General features: G+C 43.7%; 1 protein-coding gene across 3 annotated transcripts in view; it reads left to right on the top strand.

The window, feature by feature from the left end:
- The window catches only part of sima (HIF-1 transcription factor component sima), an 84,203-nt gene extending 60,095 nt beyond the window's left edge, over positions 1-24,108 (top strand). For all 3 annotated transcript variants that reach the window (XM_076524217.1, XM_033465329.2, XM_033465330.2), the window contains 7 exons: positions 15,907-16,480; positions 17,059-17,278; positions 18,157-18,500; positions 18,976-19,214; positions 19,382-19,527; positions 19,597-20,057; positions 21,812-24,108. In XM_076524217.1, coding sequence (XP_076380332.1) covers positions 15,907-16,480; positions 17,059-17,278; positions 18,157-18,500; positions 18,976-19,214; positions 19,382-19,527; positions 19,597-20,057; positions 21,812-22,129 — 2,302 coding nt within the window. In that variant the 3' untranslated portion in view covers positions 22,130-24,108. The remainder of the gene's footprint in view (positions 1-15,906; positions 16,481-17,058; positions 17,279-18,156; positions 18,501-18,975; positions 19,215-19,381; positions 19,528-19,596; positions 20,058-21,811) is intronic.
- The last annotated feature ends 330 nt before the right edge of the window (positions 24,109-24,438 follow it).

The raw sequence follows: 24,438 nt of genomic DNA, 5'->3' as shown, positions 1-24,438 counted from the left end.
TCTAAAGTAAATCAAAGTGGTCGAACAATGTCTTCGAGTCACAAAATGATTCGAATCGAAATATCGAAATAAACCAGTCGAATTGTTCGAAATTCGAATCGGTGCAACATCGCCAGAAATTCGACGAAGTTCAAATCGTTGAAAAAGTTTTCATTGAAGTCGTTCAAGGTCCCAGTCAGAAGTTGCTCAAAATATAAAAAGATTATACGACCCCTGGAACGACAAGTTCAACCAGTCGAAACTACCGAACGTACGAGACCCTATCATAGCTGTTATTAAGGATCTTGACGGTCTAATCTGCGCAAATCACGGTCCCGATCTCGGGTTCCGCATGCGTAACGCACGTGACTCGATGACGGATCTTATCGGCTCGATTTCGTGAACGAGATACGCGAACGAGTCTACAGAGAGGGATTGTTCGATCGTGACAAAGAGAAAGAGAGAAAGAAGGAGAGGGGAAGGAGAGAAAGATTGCAATAGACTCTGTCCGCTCGTAATTGTCGCGGATCGGCTCGCGTAGGCCGCGCCGCGCCGCGTTGCGTCGCGTTGCGTTGCGTTGCGTCGCGTCGCGTCGCGTTGCGCCTTGTCTGTCGTCGATGACGCGTGGACCTAGACCGACCTATCCGAAGACGAGCGCGTGAAATCGCGGTTTGCGAATCGAATGGCTGAATGAAGATCAACGCGCGAAGCGGCTCGGTGCTCGGTGCACGGTGTTCGGTGCTCGGCACACGCGCGGCCTCTGATTCGGTGCGCCAGTGGCCGTTGTTGCACCAACGTATGCACCAGCGAATGCACCGACACCGACCAACCTCTATACGAGCCAGAGACCAGCAGCGGTTGGCAGTGCTCGTGCAACGCTCGCGGTGCCAGTGCCAGTGCCGATCGTCCCACTCGGAGACTCTCTTGCCGGAAGGTACGCCGAAAGTCGCGCGACTAGACCTCTTCCTCGAACCTGTTCCTCGAACATCCTCTCACAATCGGCAAGAGGAACAGGCTGGAAGATCGACCATCCAATGATCCTCTATCTTAACTTCTGCCACCTGGATTTCTAGTTCTCGCACTCGTCGGTCTCTCGGTTGTTGAACGTCAATAACTGGGTCGGTCCATCTCAGCTACTCGAAGATCCTCTATCTTATCTTCTTCTATCTAACTCTTAAAGATCGACCATCCAATGATCCTCTATCTTAACTTCTGCCACCTGGATTTCTAGTTCTCGCACTCGTCGGTCTCTCTGTTGTTGAACGTCAATAACTGGGCCGGTCCATCTCAGCTACTCGAAGATCCTCTATCTTATCTTCTTCTATCTAACTCTTATCGCTCGCCATTCTCTGTCGATGAAGATCAGAAACTACGCTGGAACACCCAGACTACTCGAAGATACTCTATCTCAACAACTTCTTTTCTATCGATTGGTGTTCCTACCACTCGTCATTCCCTGTCGATGAAGATCAGAAACTAGACTAGAGCATCGACCACTCGAAGATCCTCTATCTCATCTTCTTCAACCGCTTCAAAATTTCGTCGAATTGCTATCTAACGATCCCCTTATAATTTTCACTTCTTCCACTGTTTCTACATCTCTTACAATTCTTTCACCAATTCATCCAGCCTCTCACACTATCAATTCGTACATACAATGATCTCTTATGTCAAGATTTTTAACATTTCCACTCGCCTCTCTGATCGCACTCTCTCTGTAGTTTCATCGCAGAGATTAAGCTGGATCTTCTGCCACGCAATGTATTTCTTGTAAATGTTAATCCTTTTATTTGGATTAGTGTTCGAAGGCAGCCTTCTATTGTCACTCGTAGGGGGGAACACATCCGAGGATTTAGGGAATATGCTGGCCAGAGATCCTCTGTGTGAAATTATCAATCCGGAATCGATGTCCAATCTATTCTCTTGATAGCTTCGGGATTTTTCATTTGCTTGTTCACCTTCAATTAATTGTCGGAAAAATGTGTTTTCTTTTCCTTGATAAGTAAAGCGAGATCCTCACGGTAACGCGATAATACGAAAAGATGAAAAAGTAAAGTAAACAAGAATATACGATACACAAAGTAGAGGAAATTAAGTGTTATATACTATTAAAAGCAGAGTTATTGCAGGAAAACAGGCTAAAGGTAAGCAAAATCACGATTTCGAATATATTTAAAGATTAAACTCAACTATCAAGCTTCTTCGTCGGATCATCCAATTCCTCGCCAATTAGCCTAACCAGACGCAATCCAGATTCAGCCAGATCTAATCTACATTCATCCAGATCTAATCCATATTCATCCAGATCCTGATCCCCACATTCACCCGGGTCTAATCCGCATTCGATCGTACGCAGTTCAGAGAGCCAACGTGGATCAAACTACTCCCAGCTAGATCGAACTTCCAAATTTTCTGCAATCCGGTTCTAAAGCTCTGCCAACTCTTTCAATTTTTCACTTCCTCGTCACTCAACTTAGCCCGAACCAGACCTAATCATACCTAATTCCCAGAGCAAACTGTTTACCAGCGGAGTCGCGGATCTCTCCTTGACTGTCAATCTTCCCCGCTCGATTTTCCAGCGATTAGTCCCACCGATGGGAGAACACGTGACGGCGAGCTTCTCGATGTCCCTTCGAGCCGCTATCGAATTTCCCACGAGCGTGTTCGGTCGTGCGCGGGAAACCGGTTTTCCAGCTGATTCTGCTGCCCTCGCGGCACCGAAGCCTCGAACCGATCGAGCCGGAGTGCATACGAGCAAAAGCGCGAGCGCCGCGACCACGCTCGTTTCGCCAATGAATTTTTTCCCCCGTCGAACATCCGACGGATGACGCTCGGGCTGCGCTGGATCGCGCGATCGATCAATTCTCGACCGAGGGTAGCCCTCGCCGCCGCCCGTCGTATCTGTTACGTAACCGGCTCGGCTCTTGCTGCCTAACCTGATCGTCTTCGTCTCGCGTGGTCCCCCGAATTTCTCGCGGTTACGCTCGAAAAGTGGCAGGCATCGATTTAAAAACTCTGATTCATCTTGACAGGAACGTTTGTTAGCAAATATGAGAGTCCTTGGAGAGATTATAGGGCCAAGGAAACACTTTCAGAGCCTTCGAGGATAGCCTACAGTCTGTCGGAAAATTATAGAGCCTTGGGGAAAATTGTAGAGCCTTCGAAAAAATTTTGGGGTCTTAGAAACAATTGTGGAGCCTTCAGAAAAATTGTAGCTCCTCGGGAAAAATTGTGAAGCCCGTGGAGAGCCTGTAGGAAGTTCGTGGGAAGTCCGAAAAAAATTCTTAAATCAGAGGGATTTTAGAACGCAAGAAAAAATTCTAGAGCTACGAAAGCACAAAGAGCAAAATTCCAGAGCTACGAAATTCTAGAGCTAGGAAACACTTTCAGAGCCTTCGAGGATAGCCTACAGTCTGTAGGAAAATTATAGAGCCTCAGGAATTAGATTGTAGAGCTTTCGGAAAATGTTAAAGCCTTCGGAAAAATTTTAGAGTCTTAGAAACAATTGTGGAGCCTTCAGAAAAATTGTAGATCCTTGGGAAAAATTGTGAAGCCCGTGGAGAGTCCGTAGGAAGTTCGCGTAGGAAGTCCAAAACGTTTTTAAATCTCCCAGAGGGATTTTAGAACGCAAGAGAAAATTCTAGAGCTACCGAAAATTGTTGCGAAGCTTTCAATCCAGCTTCGAAATCCTATAAAAGTTTGTAGAGATTTTTTAAACAGATTTGGGGCGTCTTTAAATTCTCTCTGTCGTTCTCAAAAAAATTTTGAGAACTTTAGAAATGATAGCAGAATCTACAGCAACATCTAATCGTCTTTGTCTCGCGACAATTTCCTCACAGTTACCCTCGAAAAGTGGCAGGCATCGATTTAAAAACTCTGATTCATCTTGACAGGAACGTTTGTTTCCGACGCGGTGAGAAAGTTGGCTAGTGATTGTTAGCAAATACGAGAGTCCTTGGAGAGATTATAGGGCCAAGGAAATACTTTCAGAGCCTTCGAGGATAGCCTACAATCTATAGGAAAATTATAGAGCCTCAGGAATTAAATTGTAGAGCTTTCGGAAAATGTTAAAGCCTTCGGAAAAATTTTAGAGTCTTAGAAACAATTGTGGAGCCTTCAGAAAAATTGTGAAGCCTGTGGAGAGCCCGTAGGAAGTTCGTAGGAAGACCGAAAAAAATTTTTAAATCTCCCAGAGGGATTTTAGAACGCAAGAGAAAATTCTAGAGCTACCGAAAATTGTTGCGAAACTTTCAATCCAGCTTCGAAACCCTATAATAGTTTGTAGAGATTTTTTAAACAGATTTGGGGCGTCTTTAAATTCTCTCTGTCGTTCTCAAAAAAATTTTGAGAACTTTAGAAATGATAGCAGAATCTACAGCAACATCTAATCGTCTTTGTCTCGCGACAATTTCCTCACAGTTACCCTCGAAAAGTGGCAGGCATCGATTTAAAAACTCTGATTCATCTTGACAGGAACGTTTGTTTCCGACGCGGTGAGAAAGTTGGCTAGTGATTGTTAGCAAATACGAGAGTCCTTGGAGAGATTATAGGGCCAAGGAAATACTTTCAGAGCCTTCGAGGATAGCCTACAATCTGTAGGAAAATTATAGAGCCTCAGGAATTAAATTGTAGAGCTTTCGGAAAATGTTAAAGCCTTCGGAAAAATTTTAGAGTCTTAGAAACAATTGTGGAGCCTTCAGAAAAATTGTGAAGCCTGTGGAGAGCCCGTAGGAAGTTCGTAGGAAGACGGAAAAAGTTTTTAAATCTCCCAGAGGGATTTTAGAACGCAAGAGAAAATTCTAGAGCTACCGAAAATTGTTGTGAAACTTTCAATCCAGCTTCGAAACCCTATAATAGTTTGTAGAGATTTTTTAAACAGATTTGGGGCGTCTTTAAATTCTCTTTGTCGTTCTCAAGAAAATTCTGAGAACTTTAGAAACGATAGCAGAACCTACAGCAACACCTATTTCAGCGACAAGAAAGACGCTGACCAGGAAGCAATTCCCTCGGATCGGTTGTCCAACCTCGGTCAAGGCCTTCTCGATGAAGTTTAGGCGAGCGAATGGTATTTTCGCGTGGTGTTGTCTGGCAAAGGTGTCCGTAGAGTGGAGTGGGGACGCTCCGAGGGGAGAGGGTGATAATAATGTGACATTGTTGCAACGTGGAGATCATTGAATGCGCGAGATTCCGCATTGTTTCGGGTTGCTGACACACGATGTTCCGAGAATAATCGAGCCTGGCGAAGAAAGCGACGTAACGAGTCCTGCGCCGGGTCTGTGTTGACCCGCCCTTGACTCTGATCCGCCGTTCCTTCGCTAGCACAATCGGAGTCGATTACGTTACCTGAAACTATGAGAGAATTCGTAGCCATTGCTTGCGATTTAGGTCCGGGTCATAGCGGACCCTACGCGTCATTTTAGCTCTGAAACGATCGGTTCGCGATCCAAACGCTCCGTCTAGTTCCACAGCTTCTGACGGCTGTTTTCGATCAGTTATTTATAGCAGGCCTAATAAACAGTTATTTATATTAAGCCTTATTTATATTAGGCTCGGCATGTTTCAGAATGTATCTATAAACATCCGAGATGCTGCACGCGAGTTAGGCTCTGCGGAGACTATGAATTTCTTGAATCTATGTATCATAAAGTCGGATGCTTGCCTGGGCCATTCAAGTATTCTATCATCCTCCGTAAAGAGTCGAGATTCTGTCAGGCTTTGTTGAACGTATTGCTGCAACGAGTGCATTATAGATGCACGAACATCCGCAGTCATCTCGTCTATAGCAGAATTTTAAGTAAACACATCGCTTACGAGGGTCTTCAAAATAAGATAGAATTCCGCATTCTTCAGAATTCTTTCCTTTTAGCAAACAATTCACTCTGCGAATGTAATATGATCGTTTACTATCAGAACTGGCTAAAAGTAGCTTGACCAATGATTACCGATTATAATTAGTTATTATAAATAGTTATTATAAACTAGTTCATAATAATTTATAACTAATTTATAATTTATAATAACTAATAATTATAATAGTTTATAATGACTAACGAGTTACAATTGTTAATTACCGATCAGATTGTTCTCTGCCCAATGATCGTAAATTGGGCATAATAAGTAACGAGTTATAATCGTTACTCGTTTTTTGCCCAACTCTGGCTGCAATCTATACTATCACAAAATCTTAGACGTCATTGAACTAGTTCAAGATAGGTTTCCACGAGTTACACATCCTGAATTAATTAGAACCATTTTTCTCCCCCGGAATTGGACCTCCATCCCTTACCCAAGCTCCAAAGCGACTGCAGCAGGAACCATCGCGACTTCAGAACCTTGAAACTATATCCTCAGAACTAGTTAAACCATCTTTTCACATAGGATTGGACTCTGGTCATCTAAAGTCACCCGAGTGCTCGGTCTACGAGCTTCAAGACAAGCAATTAGAACCACCCTTTCGCTCGCGGAATTGAACTTTCATCCCCTGAAACCAAGCCATCCCAAGACCCCAAGTGACTCCTGCAAGGAATAGTAGACAACATAGCTGGTTCGTGGACCATTTTAGGATTCAACTTGAACCCTCTAACAGCACCCAAGACCTTTCGCTACCTGTCGCTCTCGATCTGTGATCCGGATCCACGTGCGGGCTTCTGCACTTCGAACTCTCATAGAGGATCGATAGGATCGATCGAGAGAGACGCTCGTTCGTGCGACAGTTGTTTCTCTGCCAACGTGTCCACGCAACAGGCAACCGTTAGCCGAGCTCCCTTTTCTCAGGGCTTCGGAGCCGCGAACGAGGCAAAGGCCGCGAAAGAGAACGCGTGTCTTGGACGGCTCGTGCCAAAATCGTTGGCAGAGCTCTCACTCTTTCTCTCTCTCTCTCTCTCTCTCTCTCTCTCTCTCTCTTTCTCCCTCTCTCTTCTCCTTCTCTAGGAGACCTAGAGCCAGCTACAGAGACCTAGAAGAAGGACCCACAGAGTTGCGTAGGCGGGAAATATTCCGAGGGATGATAGCTAGCAGAAGGGGGAGGGGGACGACTATAGTGGGAGGGTGACACGGTCGCTGCCATTGTCGATAACACTCTCGCTGCCACTGTCGATAACACCCTCGATGCCGCGATAGGTGGCAGAGGGACTTGTCCCACGTGCTCGATTGCACAAGCAACCCGGCGGTCGGCCGTCACTCTATTTTTAACAATACCGGCCGCATATTTAACTTGCACCTAACTCAACCCAATCGGACTGTCTCTCTCACTTTCTCTCTCTCACTCTGCCCTCTCTTTGTCTCTCGCTCTCTTCGTTCATCCGAGAGGGAGCTCGCCGAGCGTTTCCTCGATCCGAGAATCCGAAGTATCGCTTATCGTTGGCAGCCAACACCTTTCCGCACGGGACGCCGAAGTTTCCTTTTGTTTCCTTTCACCGTGTAAAAGTTCAACGCGTCACCACCGGGCCATCTGACTTGGGTTCTCTAGGGCTCTTGATAGCTGAAATGATCGATCGAGATGGACCGAGATCAATCCGAATGAAAATAGAGGCGAGGATAAGTGGTTGTGGTTTCGGTGCCCCGAGCGATGCTTCATTTTTTTCTGTTTTGTTGGAAATTGAAAGTTGTCTAGTGGTCGGGCGGGAGTACTCTTGCATTGGACAGTTGGAGGTACAGTTTATGGTACAAGTAGAAAAGTGATGCAGTGTATGCAGTTTAAGAAATAATACAGTTTGTGTAGTTTATAATTTAATGTTGAAAAGAATCTAATACGGTATTGGCAGTTTAAAAAGTAATACAGCATTTACGTTTCAAAAAGCAGTACAGTGTGTGTCATCTATAGTTCAATCTTTGTAATCTGTAATATAGTATTCATGATTTGAGAAAAAATAATAGAGTATGCGCTTTTTATAGTTCAATCTTTATAATTTGTAATACAGTATTGAAAATTTGAAAAAATAATACAGTATGCGCCTTTTATAGTTCAATCTTTATAATTTGTAATACAGTATTGACAATTTGAAAAATGATAGAGTATGTGCCTTTTTATCTTTGTAATTTCTATTATAGTATTCACAACCGAAAAGATAATACAGTACGTGCAGCTCATAATTCAATCTTTATAAAAGTAAGAATCTCTAAAAGTAACCACCTTAAAAGGAAAAGTTAAGAGAAATAAGAAAAGGAATACATTGAAACAAGTAATTACTATCAAAATTCTATTCACAAACCGAGGAGAAATTTATAATTACACTGGAATTGAATAAAAATGTATTTTCTCTCCTAACACAATTTTAATGAATTCGATACCATAAACTTCTCTAACTCTCTTACCCATTTGAAAATGCAATAAAATTTAGAGTATATTTGCAAAGAAATTGAGCGATCTTCGTCCGAATCGATTGGGTTTTTAATTATCCTATTCGTCGATCTAACTAGAAGATGCAACATTCGGCATGCTTCAAAATGCAATTAATGCTCTCACTGTTTAAACATGTAATAACATCTTTATTCTATCGACAACGTATCGAGCGATCTTCATTCGAATAAAATTGAGTTTTTAATTAACCGATTCACCGATCGAAAAGACGCGCAATAATTACACAGTTACGGTTTCTCACACACGAAGCGAAGATTGATATCCGACTGCTTGATCCTTTCACGACGGATCGGAACAGTTCCTCGAGCTCTTACGCAACCGGTGCACTCCGGTTGCAGCGGAATACAGCGGCGCCCGAATTTATTTACTCATTTCACCGGCCCAACCGACGATTCATCTCGCCGGCCAAGCCCGAAACCCTCGAACGCGAGAACGGCCTTTGGTTGGCCGAACTAAAAATAAAAGCCCGCGCTCTCCGAGAGCGTTTCTTTATCGTCCCGTTATGCAAGCCTATTCGCGAACTTTTTCCCCATCGCGCGGATTGCAGCATACTGCAGCCGAAAAACACTCCGGGTCACCTCGGCGGAAAGCCGCGATGCAATTTGGCTTGGGAATCTCCGAGTGCTAGGAATTTTCTAGATCGTCGGCAAGTCAAGAGCCGTACCGGATTCGAAACAGCGGTAAAAGCTTCCAAAGACCCATTGTTTGAAAGTCTCTTGAAACCTCTTTGTAATCTGGAACGGCCCCGCGGTGCTTTAAAAATTGTAAAATGCACATAAATAACGAATAAGAAACGAGGATGCAATCTGAAACATTGTCTTGAATCGAGTGCCGTAAGATCCGTCTTCATTCATTGCGACGTCGATGATGAATGCAGAGGGCTTGACTAATCTCTTAGCCGCGTAGCTTCATTTTTCAAATGTAAATGTTTCGACGTTTACACTGTGTGTAATATGAGACACAAAGACTGAAGTCAGTCGTTGCACTGCAAATAGTATCGAATTGCATCTCAAACTGTATATTTTATTCTATTTCATTGAAGTTTTCGTTCTTTCAGTAATTTTACTAAAATAATTTTACGATCATTACAGTAAACATTGAAAAGTCAATTGGACAGCGATTAAACTAAATAATTCGAAATTAAAATTTTCAGAGATGTCTTTCAACTTTGACATAACCTTCGCTAAAAACGATATATCGTTGCTGGCTATACGCTTAAGAAAATGTCGTTCTTTTGATATTTTTAATAAATATAAGCTTTATTTTCTTAAGTTATTCCTTTTTAATTTTCTAATTATCAGGTTTTACAAAATTTTTATAATTCCTTTCCGAAATATTACAAATTCACATCAACAGGTTGGGTATTTTTCGCTCAGTTACACACAATTCTTTTGGACGGCACTAAAAGGATTAACTCAAAGTTTTGAAACGCGTCTTTCGACCCGTTTGCTTTAAAACGGAGTTAAATTAAGACTGTTAAAAATAACTTTCGAAAATTAAAATTTCTGGAAACGTTTGTCCGTTCTGTTGAAAATAACGTTGAGTTACAAGTTAAAACTTCTCGACCCCTTTGATAAAAATAGTGCTAAAATCGCCAGAAAAATGAAACAAAAATTGTCATAAAATTCTTTTCTCTGTTGGTCCATCCTTATCTATTCACCACTAATTTCACCGATCTATCGTATGTGTCTATTTTAACCGAATTCATTTCGTATAAACATTACAATGAACGTTGAACAGTCGATTAAAGAGAAGTGTTTGAACATAGAAAATAATTGTAAATTAAGATTTTAGATGTCTTTCGATTTCCTTACTAGAGTCAGTGTCAAATTAAAATATATTAAAAAATATCTTCCGGCCTTTCTGCTAAAGGTAGCGTTAAATAAAAATTTTGAATGTCCTGTTTCGACTTCTTTACTAAAAAGAGCGTTAATCTATCCAGGATGATGAAACAAAGATTGCCATAGAACTCTCGAGCCATAGAATTCGTGGAAAAATTTGCGAAGAAATGAAACAAATACCTTCAAAAAATTGTAAAGCCGCGGAAGCCCACGGTGCCCCATAGACCGTCCACGCACCGCGCGAACGTCTCGCGATACAACGATACAGCGATACATTTCTATCTTCCCGGCCGACAAACAAGTTTGTCGATAGGATCGGCAAGCTGAAAAGTTTCCTAGATCGCTCTGGAAATTGAGGAACCGATTGCGACGAGTGGGAGTCGGCGGTATCAGCTCGTTATCGGCGGTATAAAATGTGTTTGCGTACATATATTCCGTGCGTGCACTCGCGGGCCGTGTAGATCCACTCCCGTGATTACCGCGCGAGCATTTGGGGTCCCGCTGGTCAATTTGCAACAATTACCGAGCCGTTGCGACTGGTTAAAGGCAGTTAGCGCTCGGGGGAACAACGAGCAGAGCCGTACGGAGCCACTCGAAGGCCCTCTCGCAAACAGAATTTCATTGTTGTCGTTTATTGTTATCGGTTTGTTCGAATCGCGATTCGAACCGCGCGAGCCGCTGTTCTTTCGCTATGTTTTCGTAGAACATCCTTGACCGGGTGGCATGCATGGTCGCGCGACACCGATTACGCGTTGTCTTTCGCCGTTCCATTGGTCGACGGACGAACGCACAGCCTTAACCCTTCCGATAACCCATCTGGGAATCAAACGGCGTGAAAGTCGGTCGATCTCTTAATCGAATCTTCTCGGATAGCCTAATCTGTCTCTGTTCTTTCTCTCGCTTTCCCCGTTGTAGGAAACGAATCGATTGGAAACCGAATACAGTAATGTCTGCCTAACTGACGCTCAGATTGTGCAGAAAAATGGACAATCTCGGAAGAGGAGATACCATTATTCGAGCGTTGCAGCTCGTTTTTATAGTTGTTGACAATTCATGACTATAAAACTGAACCACAAGGATCGGATAATCGTTTCCCTTCTCCCTAAATTGTCCATTTTGTGGACAATCTGAGCGTCAATTAGAGAGACATTATACACTGTATGCTTATCCTTCTTTCTCTTCTCGATGATGCAGAAACATCTGTTGCAAACAATTAGGAAGCGGCCGATTTTAGTCAGATTTAACCCTTTGCGCTCGAGTGGCGACTCTGAGACGCCATAAAGAATTGTTTTATCACGTTTCAAACTAGTCTTATCATCATCGAAGTTGTTTATATTTAACCCTTTGCACTCGAGAGACTATTTTAACTCCAAAACGAAGACATTTGTTTCAACCTACAATATTTCCCACTTGTTACGATTGTTTTAATTTGATACATGTGAAATTATTTATCAGTTTAACGAATAATTTAATAATAAAATAAATTTAGCAATGCGAAGATTCTTTTGAAAACAGTGCAGCAATTTTTAGCGTCGCCTCAGAGTCGCCGTTCGAGTACAAAGGGTTAAAGAAAAAACATTACGCGAAGTGTAACTGTTGCTTCAGTCACAAAATTCAATGTCGCACGCATCAAATGCAGTAAGTTATACGAAATGAAAATACTATAGGGCAAAGAAACTATTTTAGCTTTCGAGTGCAAAGGGTTAATAGAACGTACTTTGTTGAACGAATGACGATGCACGATACTGGAGGGAATCGTGGTACAATATCGGAGACATTGAAGCGTCAAGCGCTTTTGTTCCTTCAAATCCGTTCTGCGAATACAGTAATGTCTCCCTCAGACCGTGCACAAAAATGGACAATTTGGGAAGAGGAGATACGATATTTCGAGCCTTGTAGCTCGTTTCTTATAGTCGTTGCAAATTCGTAACTATAAAAACGAACCGCAACGCTCGAACAATCGTATCTCCTCCTCCCGAATTGTCCACTTTTTCGTGGACAATCCGAGCGTCAATTAGAGAGACATTACAATTTTCATAAAGCTCTACGATTCAACGACTCGACCGCGGATCTTCGCGGGGAAAGAGAACGTTCCAAGTTTCACCCGGATTTGATCGCGAACGCGTAACAACCGCGATCTAGTGTAACAACGATGATCTTCGGCTGCTCGAAGCTTGTGCTACTTGCGGACGATTAACGATGGCGTCGATTCGGCGCACGACGCCGGCCGAATCACGAGTAGTAGAGAGATTCTCGAGCGCGCACAGCGAGCGATTCAACTTTGTACCAAGAGTTTACGGACCTCGGTAGCTGTTGAACCGGTCTCCCCGCGACGATCGCGAACGAGCGTAATCGTTATGTAAGAACGACTCGCGAGCTAACAACCGTGTGGCCATGTGCTTCACCGTCTCGTACGAGGGTCAGGACCCCAGCGGGCAGAGTGCACGAGGAAGGCAGTGAGGGAGCGCGGGGGCGGTCAGCACGCCCGCAGAAAACGTTCCTCTATCTAGGCCAAGCGAGGCCGCGGATCCCGGTCGATCGCTTGCTGAACGCGTCCATAGCAATCTTCCGATCTGCTCCGACGGTTCGGTGAACCTCTATTTCCGTGGTCGAACACGACCGAACAACATCGAACGCTGTCGAGCTTGCGAAATTCTCGTTCGAACCGCGATATACTTGATCCAGCAATCGAGGATCCAGCTTCTTCGATGACTATTACTCGATTATTTCCGGTTCGGTAGACCGATAGACCGATTTTAGCAGGTTGTGACTTCAAGGATAGAGCGACACGTGAAATATATAGCAATGTCTCCCGAATTGACGCTCAGATTGCTCACGAAAATGGACAATTCGGGAAGAGGAGATACGATTATTCGAGACCTCGTGGCTCGGTTTTACAGCTCTTGACAATCGGTAACGATAAAAACGAGCCGCAAGGCTCGAGTAATCGTATCTCCTCTTCCCAAATTGTTCATTTTTATATGCAATCTGAGCGCGAATTGGGGAGAAATTACTGTATTTTCTTTTTTGCCGTGTTATGCCGCGACACACCGTTCGTGCGGTGCCGCAGGCGAGTAAACACGCGCTTCTGTTTTTGCTCCCCAATTAAAGCATGTTTAGTCGTCTATGATGGACAAAAAGGAATACAGTAATTTCTCCCCAATTCGCGCTCAGATTGCGCACGAAAATGGACAATTCGGGAAGAGGAGATACGATTATTCGTGCCTTGTAGCTCGTCTTTTTATAGTCGTCGACGATTGGTCACTACGAAAACAAATCGCAAGGCTCGAATAATCGTGTCTGCTCTTCCCAAATTGTCCATTTTTGTGCGCGATCTGAGCGTCAATTAGAGAGAAATTACTCTGTATCGCGTGTTGAACTGTTAGCTTGACGAATAGTAAAAACATCGTAGCTTTTAAAGAAGCTTTTTTTTTCAAAATATCACGCCGGCAATGCACAGCAAGACTGTGTACGGGTTCTTTCGCATATTAAAAAAAATACCGACGTTTCATATGCACCAGTCTGATATATTTAACTGTTTGTTATTAGCTCGCAGATCATACGAATTTCTGTTTTCCTACGCAGGTTTGGTAAAGCTTGAAACAAACGAAAGCCGAGCGGTCATTTGTCTCTTCGTAACGGATCGGCATTGAAACTAATTCATGTTTCGACTAATTGGAGCTACTATCTAAGAAAACGTTTCGTATTTTGCATAAAGACAGTCAAATTCATGCACGACTATCTGTGTAATAGCAAGAATACCGCATCCGCTTATGAAAATATGCATTTTTGGAAGGTTCGTTTCCCGTTCCGCTGAAAGTCTTTTCCTCTTGTTCGCTTGCTCTGCACGTTTCGTAGAAACGTTTGTTTTCATTGATTTTGTACGTTCTGGTAGGCTATAAACGTCGTCGGCGGTTCGATACACACTTTGACATGGTTCGTCTGCCATAGTAAATCGATACATCTTCCTCGTTTTCAATGCAAATATACACCATTGACTCGAATAAAACTCTGTCCGCGATTATTATCTCGTATTGGCGTTCACGCGTTGGATTATGAAAATATAGTAACGAATGCCCTCTCGCGCCGATGTCAAAGTTCTAATAACTGGAACTCTGATCGCGCCTCTTCGATTGCCAACAACCGTAACATCGAGCCGCGAGGCTTTTGTGTAATCGTATCTCCTCTTTCAAAATTGTCCATTTTTGTTTTACGAGCTGAGGGACAATTTCGGAGATTTTACTGTAGATGCACGAACATTTTCAGGGTCGTGGAGAATCGTTTCCGGTGCTTCTATTATCGTTAGAGTGTCTCTGAAATGGGTGCTGTTTTCATTCGAGTGGGTGTTGAGAAATGGAGATTCGCGGCAGCGAAACTCTGTAGAAATTGTTAAGAGATCATAGAAACGGTCTAAGATTATCAGGAATGTAAAATTGTAAGCATTCGAGTCGTACCAAGACAGTAAGACGAAGAGAACAGATCGATGTTGCGTTAGGATACAACTTTGAAAAAGAAGGATGGGAGCAGAATGAAGAATATTTATTTTAAAAAGAGAGCGTAATACTAATTCTCCCTAATTCTCACTTATTCGACCCTGATTCTCCCTGATTCTCCCTAAGTCTCTAGAATTCTCCCTAATTCGCGCTCAGATTGCCCACAAAAATGGACAATTTGGGAAGATACGATTATTTGAGCCTTGCGGCTCGTTTTTATAGTTACCGATTGTCAACAACCATAGAAACGAGAAGCAAGACTAGAACAATCGTGTCCCCACTTCCCAGATCGTCCATTTTTTGTCTGCAATCTGAGCGCGAATCAGGAAGAAATTACTATACAGAGTTGAGTAGAGACACATTTTAAGGGGAATGTATTGTACGGACACTCTAAAATAAAGAAAATTAAGACAGGGTTCGGTTAGGGCAAATTTTAAGAAATGAATATTATACAAAGTTAAAAATTAAGACACATTTTAACGCTAGATTTACGGAGCACACAAAAAAAACAACCTTTTTATATTAGTTTACAAAAATAACAACGAAACATTTATTCTGATTCTTAACAAGTGTTATCGTAACATTTGCCGTAAGTAACATATAAATTGAATAAACAACTCACAAACGTATCTCTACGATACGAATAATCGTAAATTAACAAAATTAGTGACCCGTCGTTTTCACGGGTTTCGTAAATCTTAGCGTTGAGAAGAGTTTATATTGTACGGAGTTAAATAGATACAGTAATCTCTCTCTAATTGACGCTTAGATTGTCCACAGAAATGGACGATTTAGGGAGAAGGGAGACGATTGTTCGATCCTTGTGGTTCATTTGTATAGTCACGAATTCTCAACAACTATAAAAACGAGCTGCAAAGCTGCAAGACTCGAATAATCGTATCATCTCCTCGTCCCAAATTGTGCATTTTTTTGCACAATCTGAGCGTCAGTTAGGGAGACATCACCGTACCATACTTTTCAAAGGTAGAAGAGCGAAACAAGATTAAGTTAAGTCACAGTCAGTCAGAACAAAAAGACAAACAAGATAGGATCCGGGTGGTGTCACGCTGGCGAAACCGAGTAACAGAGATTTAAGTCGAGACACTCTTTCCTAAATCCGCTCGACGAAATCACCGAGCGGAAGCTGGATAGAATAACGAGTGAAAGCGGAGAGCGAGTGTGGATGAGTCGCGGTGACGGGATCCGTTGCACCAGGTAGGATTTCTGATTGCAGCGGGGTGGAGCGCGAGGATGAGGTGTACAGCGTGCGTCAACAGGCAGCCCGTGACACCGAGCCGAGCCTCGTGAAGTCGGAGAAGCTGGTCTCGAGCAGCATCAACGAGACCGCCGAGAAAGAGCAACAACAACAACAACAGCAATCGGCTTCTCAGCAGCCGGCTGCGACGAAGCTTCGGCTGCAGGTGCAGGTGACCGGCGGTACTGGAGACACCGGAAGCACCGGAAGCGAAGACCTTGAGGAACGAGCAGCGATCGAGCCGGCGAAGAGCGAGTTCAAGTCTTGCGGCGAGGCTGCCCAGAAAGAGGAACCGATCGCCGCGATCGTCGATCCGGTGAAACCTTTGGCAGTGACGACCTCGACGTTCCGTGCCGCGGTACCGAAACCGAAAAAGGAGCCGGCTGGGCTCCAGGACGGCTCGCGGAAGGATAACACCTTCCCGAGACCGGTCCGCGACGCAGAGAAATCGTTCGTCGGCGTGCAAGCGCTCAAGGACTCGCTCGAGGAGTCGCTCAAGGAGAACGACGAGCCGAAACGGAAGCTGCGGGCTGCTCGCCCCTTCATCTTTCAGGTATCGATCGCTATTCTTCGCCGATTCAGCCCGGTTCCGATCCGTTTCGTTAGCCTCTGCAGCCAATGCAACTTCAAGATTCAAAATTAGCCCGATGAATTTTCCCGGTTTGGGATCATTTGATTTCGATCAAAATTGAGAGGGGCGCAGATCGAGCGAAACGAGGAGGAGTTTTAGTCATCGCATCGATGCTTTCGAATTTGTTTTTTGAGACGCGAAGATCTAAATTTCGGGAACTCCGTTCATTTCTGTCCAAATGATTTCAATCGAGATTGCATTTTACGCGCGCTGGAATTGTTGAAAGTATAAAAGTTCTCGGATGAATTTCTAAATAAATTTTTAACTTTGTCGTTCTTAGTGGTCTGTACACGCGAAGTCGCTTCTAGCACTCGGTTGGTTGGTTCAGCGTCAAGAATTTTGATCCCGGGAACTTCTTTCCCGATCGCGATGACCTCTGTTTCACGTCGAAGCGAAAGGTTTAATCTGCTTTAGAGTTTCGTCTAATCGAACATTTCACGCGGAAAATTTCTTATCTCACGACGCAAAGCAGGTTCGCTCATGATCGTCGATCGTTTCAGGGCAAGCCGGCATTGGAGTACAATCCGAAGGCCAAGACGGTCACCAGGCAGCTGTTCGTGCCGATCTCCCCGCAACAACAGCAGCAGCAACAGCAACAGCAGGAACAGATCACGTGCAGACCACCGCCGCAGACTGCAACAGCGAGCATATTCGCGCCTCGTACCGAGGACATGAACAAGGGCTTCTTGACGTTCAGCGAGGATCAACCAGGCCTTACCAGTGGGTGTCTTTTCGAGCATTTATCGACCCCTCGCAGTCGGAGACATTTTAACACGAAAATTCGAAACAGTTTTCTTGACACTATTAGTGTTTCCATGTTACATAATTCAATGCACTTTGTACACTTCGAAATTGCATTTTGCGACTTATGCAACAGTTACGCTTTTAGCAGATTTTATATATAAACCGATTTGAGATAATGTTAACGCGTCGATGATCGATCACGAGTTCACCGGTGTTGTTACGCCCGGACGTTGTAAAATTGCCGGCCAACAATGTGTTAAAATTATTTTGTAACGCGACGCGGCAGCTTTTAACGAGCAGCCTTAAAGTCAGCACCCGACTGCGAAGGGGGTCAACCTTTGTCATCGACCCCCGACCGATTATTTCCTAAAAACGACGAAATTCGATGATCCATCCTCGACGAAGAAAGTTCGAGGAAAAAGTACGTGCAACGCACCGTAACCCCAGCCACGCGTTGGCTCCACCGCATCCAGTAATTCCCACCGATATCCAGCCATCGATTTCCCATAATTAGCCTCGACAGTCACGGCTAATCTTCTTCTCCGAACCCGACCGCGACGGCGGCGGCTTCCTTTTTTCCTCGATGATGCACGCAAGATCGTTATAGCACGGCGAGCGGAAGAAGCCGCGACACGTGACTCGATCGCGATAACGTCTTCGGGCGACTCGAGGAAGAGGGGCAGCGGGACGGGGACGAGGAGGAAGAATAGTCTCTCTCGGTACATCTCGGTGTCTCGCGATGGGAGCGGCGCTGACATAATTTATCGGCTCCGAAAGAGCGGAGAGACCGAACGCGCGGCGCGGCGCTCGATCGAATTCGCTGACCGCGACGCGTGTGCGATTTTCTGTTGCAGTGTTGAAGGACGAGCCGGAGGACCTGACGCATCTGGCGCCCACGCCTGGCGACGTCTGCGTCCCTCTGGAGGACACGCCATTCCTCACCGACATGCTCGACGAGTTCATCCTCAGCAACGACAACTATTGTCCCCTGCTCAGCCCGGGAGCCGGCCTGGCCACGGAACTACGCTCCACGGACTTCGGTGATCCCCTCAAGGACACCGATCTGAGCGACACCAGGAACAAGGGCTTGGGCGAGTCTTTGGCCGACAGCGATCCCTTCATGTACGGCGACTCGCCGAGCAGCCCGTGCAGCATCGACCCTAACTCCGTGTCACCGTCCCTCGTCAAATACAGACAAGTAGGTGTTCCCTGAACTGCTTCGGGGCTGTTCTTGCTGTTGCTGGCTGAGCTAGTCGCTTGGCGATTCAGTCGATTACAATCTTCCATTGAACCAGCAACCAGAAATGCATCGTAGATGACAAAAAGTGTCTAGACGATGCCGAGCCTAGCTGAGCCACCTTGAATCAAGCAGTTCAAAAGATGATAATGGATTAACTCTACTACTCTATCTACTACTATTTTAATATTATTATTATTATTATTATATTATTATTATTATTTTAACTCTACTACTCTCTAACTACTACTATTTTAATATTATTATTATTATTATTATATTATTATTATTATTTTAACTCTACTACTCTCTAACTACTACTATTTTAATATTATTATTATTATAGTATTATATTATTATTATTATTTTCACTCTACTAGCCTATCTACTCTATCTACTCTGCTCTACAACTTTGAATATGATTCTCGTTTCGCAGAGTCCAGAGAGAAGCATAGACTCCCTGGGCAGCCCAACCGGAGGCAGCGGTGCCGAAGGTTTGTCCGAAGACGAGATGCTGATGCTGGGCCTGAGCGACAGTATAGCAGACGATGAATTGGCACTGAGAGCTCCCTATATACCTATGTCGGACCAAGACGAAGCGTTGGACCTACTGATCAGTGACGACATGGTCATGTGGAGTCCGCCGCAGACCACGGAGAAAAGCTGTCCAAAATGGTACTGATCCGGTACCTGAACGGTACCCGCGTTAAGCGAGATTTGTCGATTGCAAACTAGTTTCTCGATTAAAAGCTTCTTTGTTAAGAATAGGCCAGACAAAAGCTTGGAAGACGCGTGTCTTCGTTCCCCGAAGAAATCCAAGTTACCAATGATTGTGCTTCTAGGATGCTGGACGAGAAGGACCAAAGGATGACGGACTCGAGTCTGGCTCAGCTGCTGAAGACAGACCAAGTGGTCTCCAGAAAGTACAATGACCACGGGGGCGGCCTGGTGAACCCGGTGCAGGTGCTGGGTCAAATCCCGAGGAAACGTGAGTGATCCGCTGTTCGATTGTTCACAGCATTTTTGCAAAGTCCTCTGACCGTCCTCGTTTCCACAGATACTGGCTTGGATGTCAGCCATTGGGCCGCGAAGCTGGACAGACCCAACAAACGCATCCACACAGCCTCGTTGGACACGGGGACCGAGAACAAGCGTATCAAATGCGACGAGTCCAGTCGCCGGGGCGGTCCTCTAGTGCTGGAGGACCATTTGCTCGGGAAACAACAGCCGTCCATGCTTAGGAAGCCGGTGGGCATGGGCGGCAGCCAGCTGCTGCGCCGGCTGGTGTCCCAGCAGACGGTGCAAAGGAGCAACGGCGTCTACCAGGGTGACTGTTTCACGGGCGGTCCTCGCAGGAACGACGTTAGGAGCCTGGGGATGAACGACAGCGAAGGGGACAGCGGGGGCGGCGGATGCGAGGGCGGGGGAGGCGGGGACGGGACTCAGAGCGGCTCAGAGCGGACCTCGGTTGCCGGTTGCAACAGCGTGCTGATGAACCTTCTGGTGTCCGGCTGCGACGTGAGTGCGGGATACGTGTGCTTCGCGAAACCGAAGCCGTCGAAGAGCATCGCGAGCACGTGAACCGGAACGGACCGGTGGATCGCCTCTCTGACTTTCTTTCTCAATCTCTGTCTCTCTCTCTCTTTTTCTCTTTCTCTCTCTCTCTCTCTCTTTCTTTGTCTATCTCTCTTTGTGTCCATGTCTTCTGTAACTGTTCAGAACGAATGCTGGTCGATCGGCTGGCGGACACAGTCGATCTGCGTCTCGACGTCGCGGTGCATTGTAAACGAACGTTGAACGTTTCGCTGGATTTTATACCCTGATCGACGCGCGAACCGTAACGGCGAAGAGGCCGGTCGCCATTGTCGTCGCGTTTCTAAATTAGGTCGCGCGCGCTTGGTCCGCTCCGGATGTGCTTGCGCAGATGCTCGAGGAACGGTGAACTCTTGAACCCCCGGTCGCTGGGTCCTGGGACGATTGTTTCTTTATGGTTTCTCCGGCGACGGAGCAAACGTGTGGACGAGCATGATCGAGCGACCGTGGTCCCCGCGATTCAGGGACGAGATGTTTCGTCGAGTACGTCGGCATGGTCGTCGGTACCACCGCGACCCTTAGAGTCACGTTATGTATTCTCTACTTGCAAAGTATATGGAATTGTTGATTGAAGATTGTCAAGACGAAAAGGAAGAAATACATTGAACATTGAACATCGAACCACCTGTACTGCTGCGTTTCGTTTCCTCCTCTCTCTCATCCCTACTGCTCCATCTGTTTGCGTTTTGTTGCTGTTCGCGAGGATCTCTAGCCTCGTTCTTTGGTGTCCGAGAGGATTCGTATAGAGTAGCGTTTGATGCAGAATTTATAGCCGGCTGTAAAAGAGCTTTGATCGTTATCGACCGTCTCGCGATCCCCATTGCTTTTTATGTTCTTTTATAGTTCAATATATTATGTTCGAAGATAGTTTTGATCAGTTATTATTGAGTGATATATACATATAAAATGCACGAGATTTTTTTAATTGTTTGTTATGACAAAACAGTAGTACATCATGAGATAGGGACGTTTATTTGTGGGGTTTCGTGGCTTCCGCGAGTCTTTCTATACAGATAGCGCGTTCTTGAGTATTTAAAAATGATAAGTTTTATTGATTGTAGTTTGCGTAGAATTATGTAATAAAAACATCGACGAACATGGCCTTGTTTTTGTGTGTCGAGGAAGATGCGACTGCAGCGGTACGTGATTAGATACTGTTTTTCATTTTAACAGTCTCCCACTTTTCCTGCTATTTGGACGAAACGCAGCATGCTCGAGTGGCATTTCAATCGATTTCATTAATACTAGAATTACCGATTTGCTAGAATCATAGCATCGATCGATAAATGTACGAGGAATCCGATATGCTCGACGAAGGTTTCGTTCGCAGCGAAAATTATTTATTTAGTTTTAGCTCTTGTCCGTATTATAATAATAAAGAAACAACCAGGACGATTCGTTGCTCACGTGGTACCGATCAGAACGCGGTAGTGGGAATGAAATCGTTTTTATTATTATATATTATATTATATATATTAGATATATAATATATAATAATAATATATAATAATTATATAATAGATAATAATATAATATATATAATATATATTATATTATTATATATTATTATTATTATTATATATTTGTACAGCTTTTATAGTCGCACTGAATTGTTATTGTCCCAATTTGTTAATATTTAATACTGTCATCAGCATAATAATTTGTATAACATATTGCAGGAGAACCTGATGGAATCTCGTAACGTGCCCACCTCGCTCTCAAAGAGCTTGACAACACCGTTGTCCGTCAACCTGGATAACCAAATGGTGCCTCAGTGTCCTGCATCCGGAGGATCAACAGGATCGTACGATCAGCTGAGCCCGGACTCGAGCAAACGACTCTCCGGCACGTTCATCAGCGAAGGATCGTTGGTCTCGCCGTCTTCGACGATGATCAACTTTGAAAACTTTGATTACGATCCGAGTTTAACGAGTAGCGGGCTACTACAGGTGCAACCGGACCTGTTCGGGACCCTCTTGGATCGGGAGCTCGTTTAAAGGACCGTAAAGTCTCAACGATGAAAAAATATGCAGTATCAAGACGTCACGATTATGCTGTGGAATTCCATGAATTTTGTGAAAATAACAATTTCTTCAGTCTCCTTTTCCGTCGGAATTGACGTTTTCGATAATATTTTACGTGGTAAATTTCTGGAAATTGTGTACGCATTAATTATTCATTTAGTCGTTTAGTAAAGAGTGGGACGAAGTGGGACGTTAGTAAAGTTTTTGATAATATTTGTTCTATTTGTAAAAGCCACAGTCTAATCATGATCACTCTGTGTTGCCTGCGTTTGACGCTGAAACTATCAACCAATCTAAACGATCGCAAACGATACGTTAGGTGTAAAAAATGAATTTCACATGTCTTTGAAATAATTTTCTTATTATATAAGTCAGTGTAAAATAAATCCACAAATCATTTGCATATATTATAAGACCATAAATGAGGGATGGGTAAAATTTTATTTTATACTAAATAGTGGATAGTTTATTTTATTTGAAGTTTTATTTAGAATTATTAAGAACACCTGTGAATTTATATTAGCGATTGCGCTATTGTCAAGTTCTACAGCGACTTATAAACGTAAAAGTTTCCAAGATGGCGGGGAAATATATTTGAAGAATTTTGCAATTGTATTTTGTGAAAAATAGAAATCTGATGCTTGGTAGACTGGTTTGATAGTTCCAATGTTGAAATGACGGATCTTATTTTGTAGATAAAGATCTACGAGATGTAAACATGGTCCAGAGACATTATTGTCTGTTAATAAAACCCGCACACGCCGTTTCGGTTCGAGAACAGGGCGATTCGATGGTCCATTGATCACGCGAGAAAGTGCCAATGCATTTTTTAGAGAGATCTAGTTGTTAGGTGACTGCCGATGGAAAACGGTCCTCGTTAGATTTCATTTAGGCAATTTCGAAGTACGTTCGGCGCGATTGAACTGTGGATCTTTACACACTTCTTAATCGTGTTCTTTGCTAACAATATTTCCGTAAATATTATGTACAAGCACATTTGAAAAATAAGGGTTCCTGCGAAAATAGAGTGCTGTGCAAATTACTCCAAATTTACAGATCTGCATTCTACCCATTGAGTGAAGTTGTTTCACATGTCCAATTTTCAGCAATAATTTCAGACCAAATTTTGCCCTGTAAATTCGTCAAATGTACAATATTAAATAATGACAATTAACATTGATGGAGCAGATATGAATATTTGGGGTAAACTCGTTGCAGTCGACTATACAAAATCGATACTTCCTGAGATACTAAAAAATTGACATTGAAGTTTTAGGAACAGATACTGTGCTTTAAGATGGTGCATAATACGTTTAGGAAGTTGTAAGAATTTTCCAACTTTATAACATTGACGTAAAAAAAAAAATTGGGTACTTGATGTGTAATAACCTGACTGTACTCTCGCATCGCTGGCAAACTCATTTATGGTTTACCCACTAGCTAATCGAGTGGTTTTCTCATCCATTGCTTAGTTGAGATCGATGAAAATTGTTATCGGGAAGGAAAATTTACGTCGCGCTGAAAACGTGTGGCACCGTTTTACCATCACGGCGGCCACGGACGAGAACGTCGTCGTTGTTGTTACTGTTTTTTATAGTTTTTAACAAGGCCAATCCCGATTATCAGTTGTTAGAAATACGTATATATGTGTATATTGTAGCGCGATTGTCGTTCTTTCGAGACCATTTTATTCGGTGAACGCTAGATTACACGAAATATATATATACATGTGTTTATACATATATATTTTTAATATCACTTATCGATATAAATACAGTCACTATAAAAAAGCATACTAATTTTATTAATTTTACTATCGTCTGTATTTTTACTCATGTAACACCACGAGACCATTGCTATTAATCTTTCCTTGTATTACACTGTCCGGTGCCGAGCGAAAGTACCGCGCCAGCGTAAATGATCAGAAACAAATAAACAGAATTTCTACTGCCGATGTTTTCTAATTTGCAATACCACATAATCGCTCAAATTTCGAACGTAGCAAAGAAGTCTATTTGTATGAGCGAGTATGCAAATTTAAAAATGGCGCCCTTATGTAAAGTGGCGCTTCTTGCGGTAAAATCTCGAAGTTCATCTTCGGGGTCTATACAATGCCAACCGATGTAGTGGCAAAATGCTCAAACTGTTAACCGATACCGACTGTCGGTAATTAATAACCATATTACAAAAGACGCACCACTTTTAACCATTGACACTCGTAGAATAAAGAGTCGCATTAAAACATTAATTACAGCAAAATAAAGGTATAATACAATAAACCA

Source organism: Megalopta genalis, chromosome 8, assembly GCF_051020955.1.
Source record: "Megalopta genalis isolate 19385.01 chromosome 8, iyMegGena1_principal, whole genome shotgun sequence".
NCBI classification, from domain to species: domain Eukaryota; kingdom Metazoa; phylum Arthropoda; class Insecta; order Hymenoptera; family Halictidae; genus Megalopta; species Megalopta genalis.
This window is presented reverse-complemented; position numbering and strand designations above follow the sequence as displayed.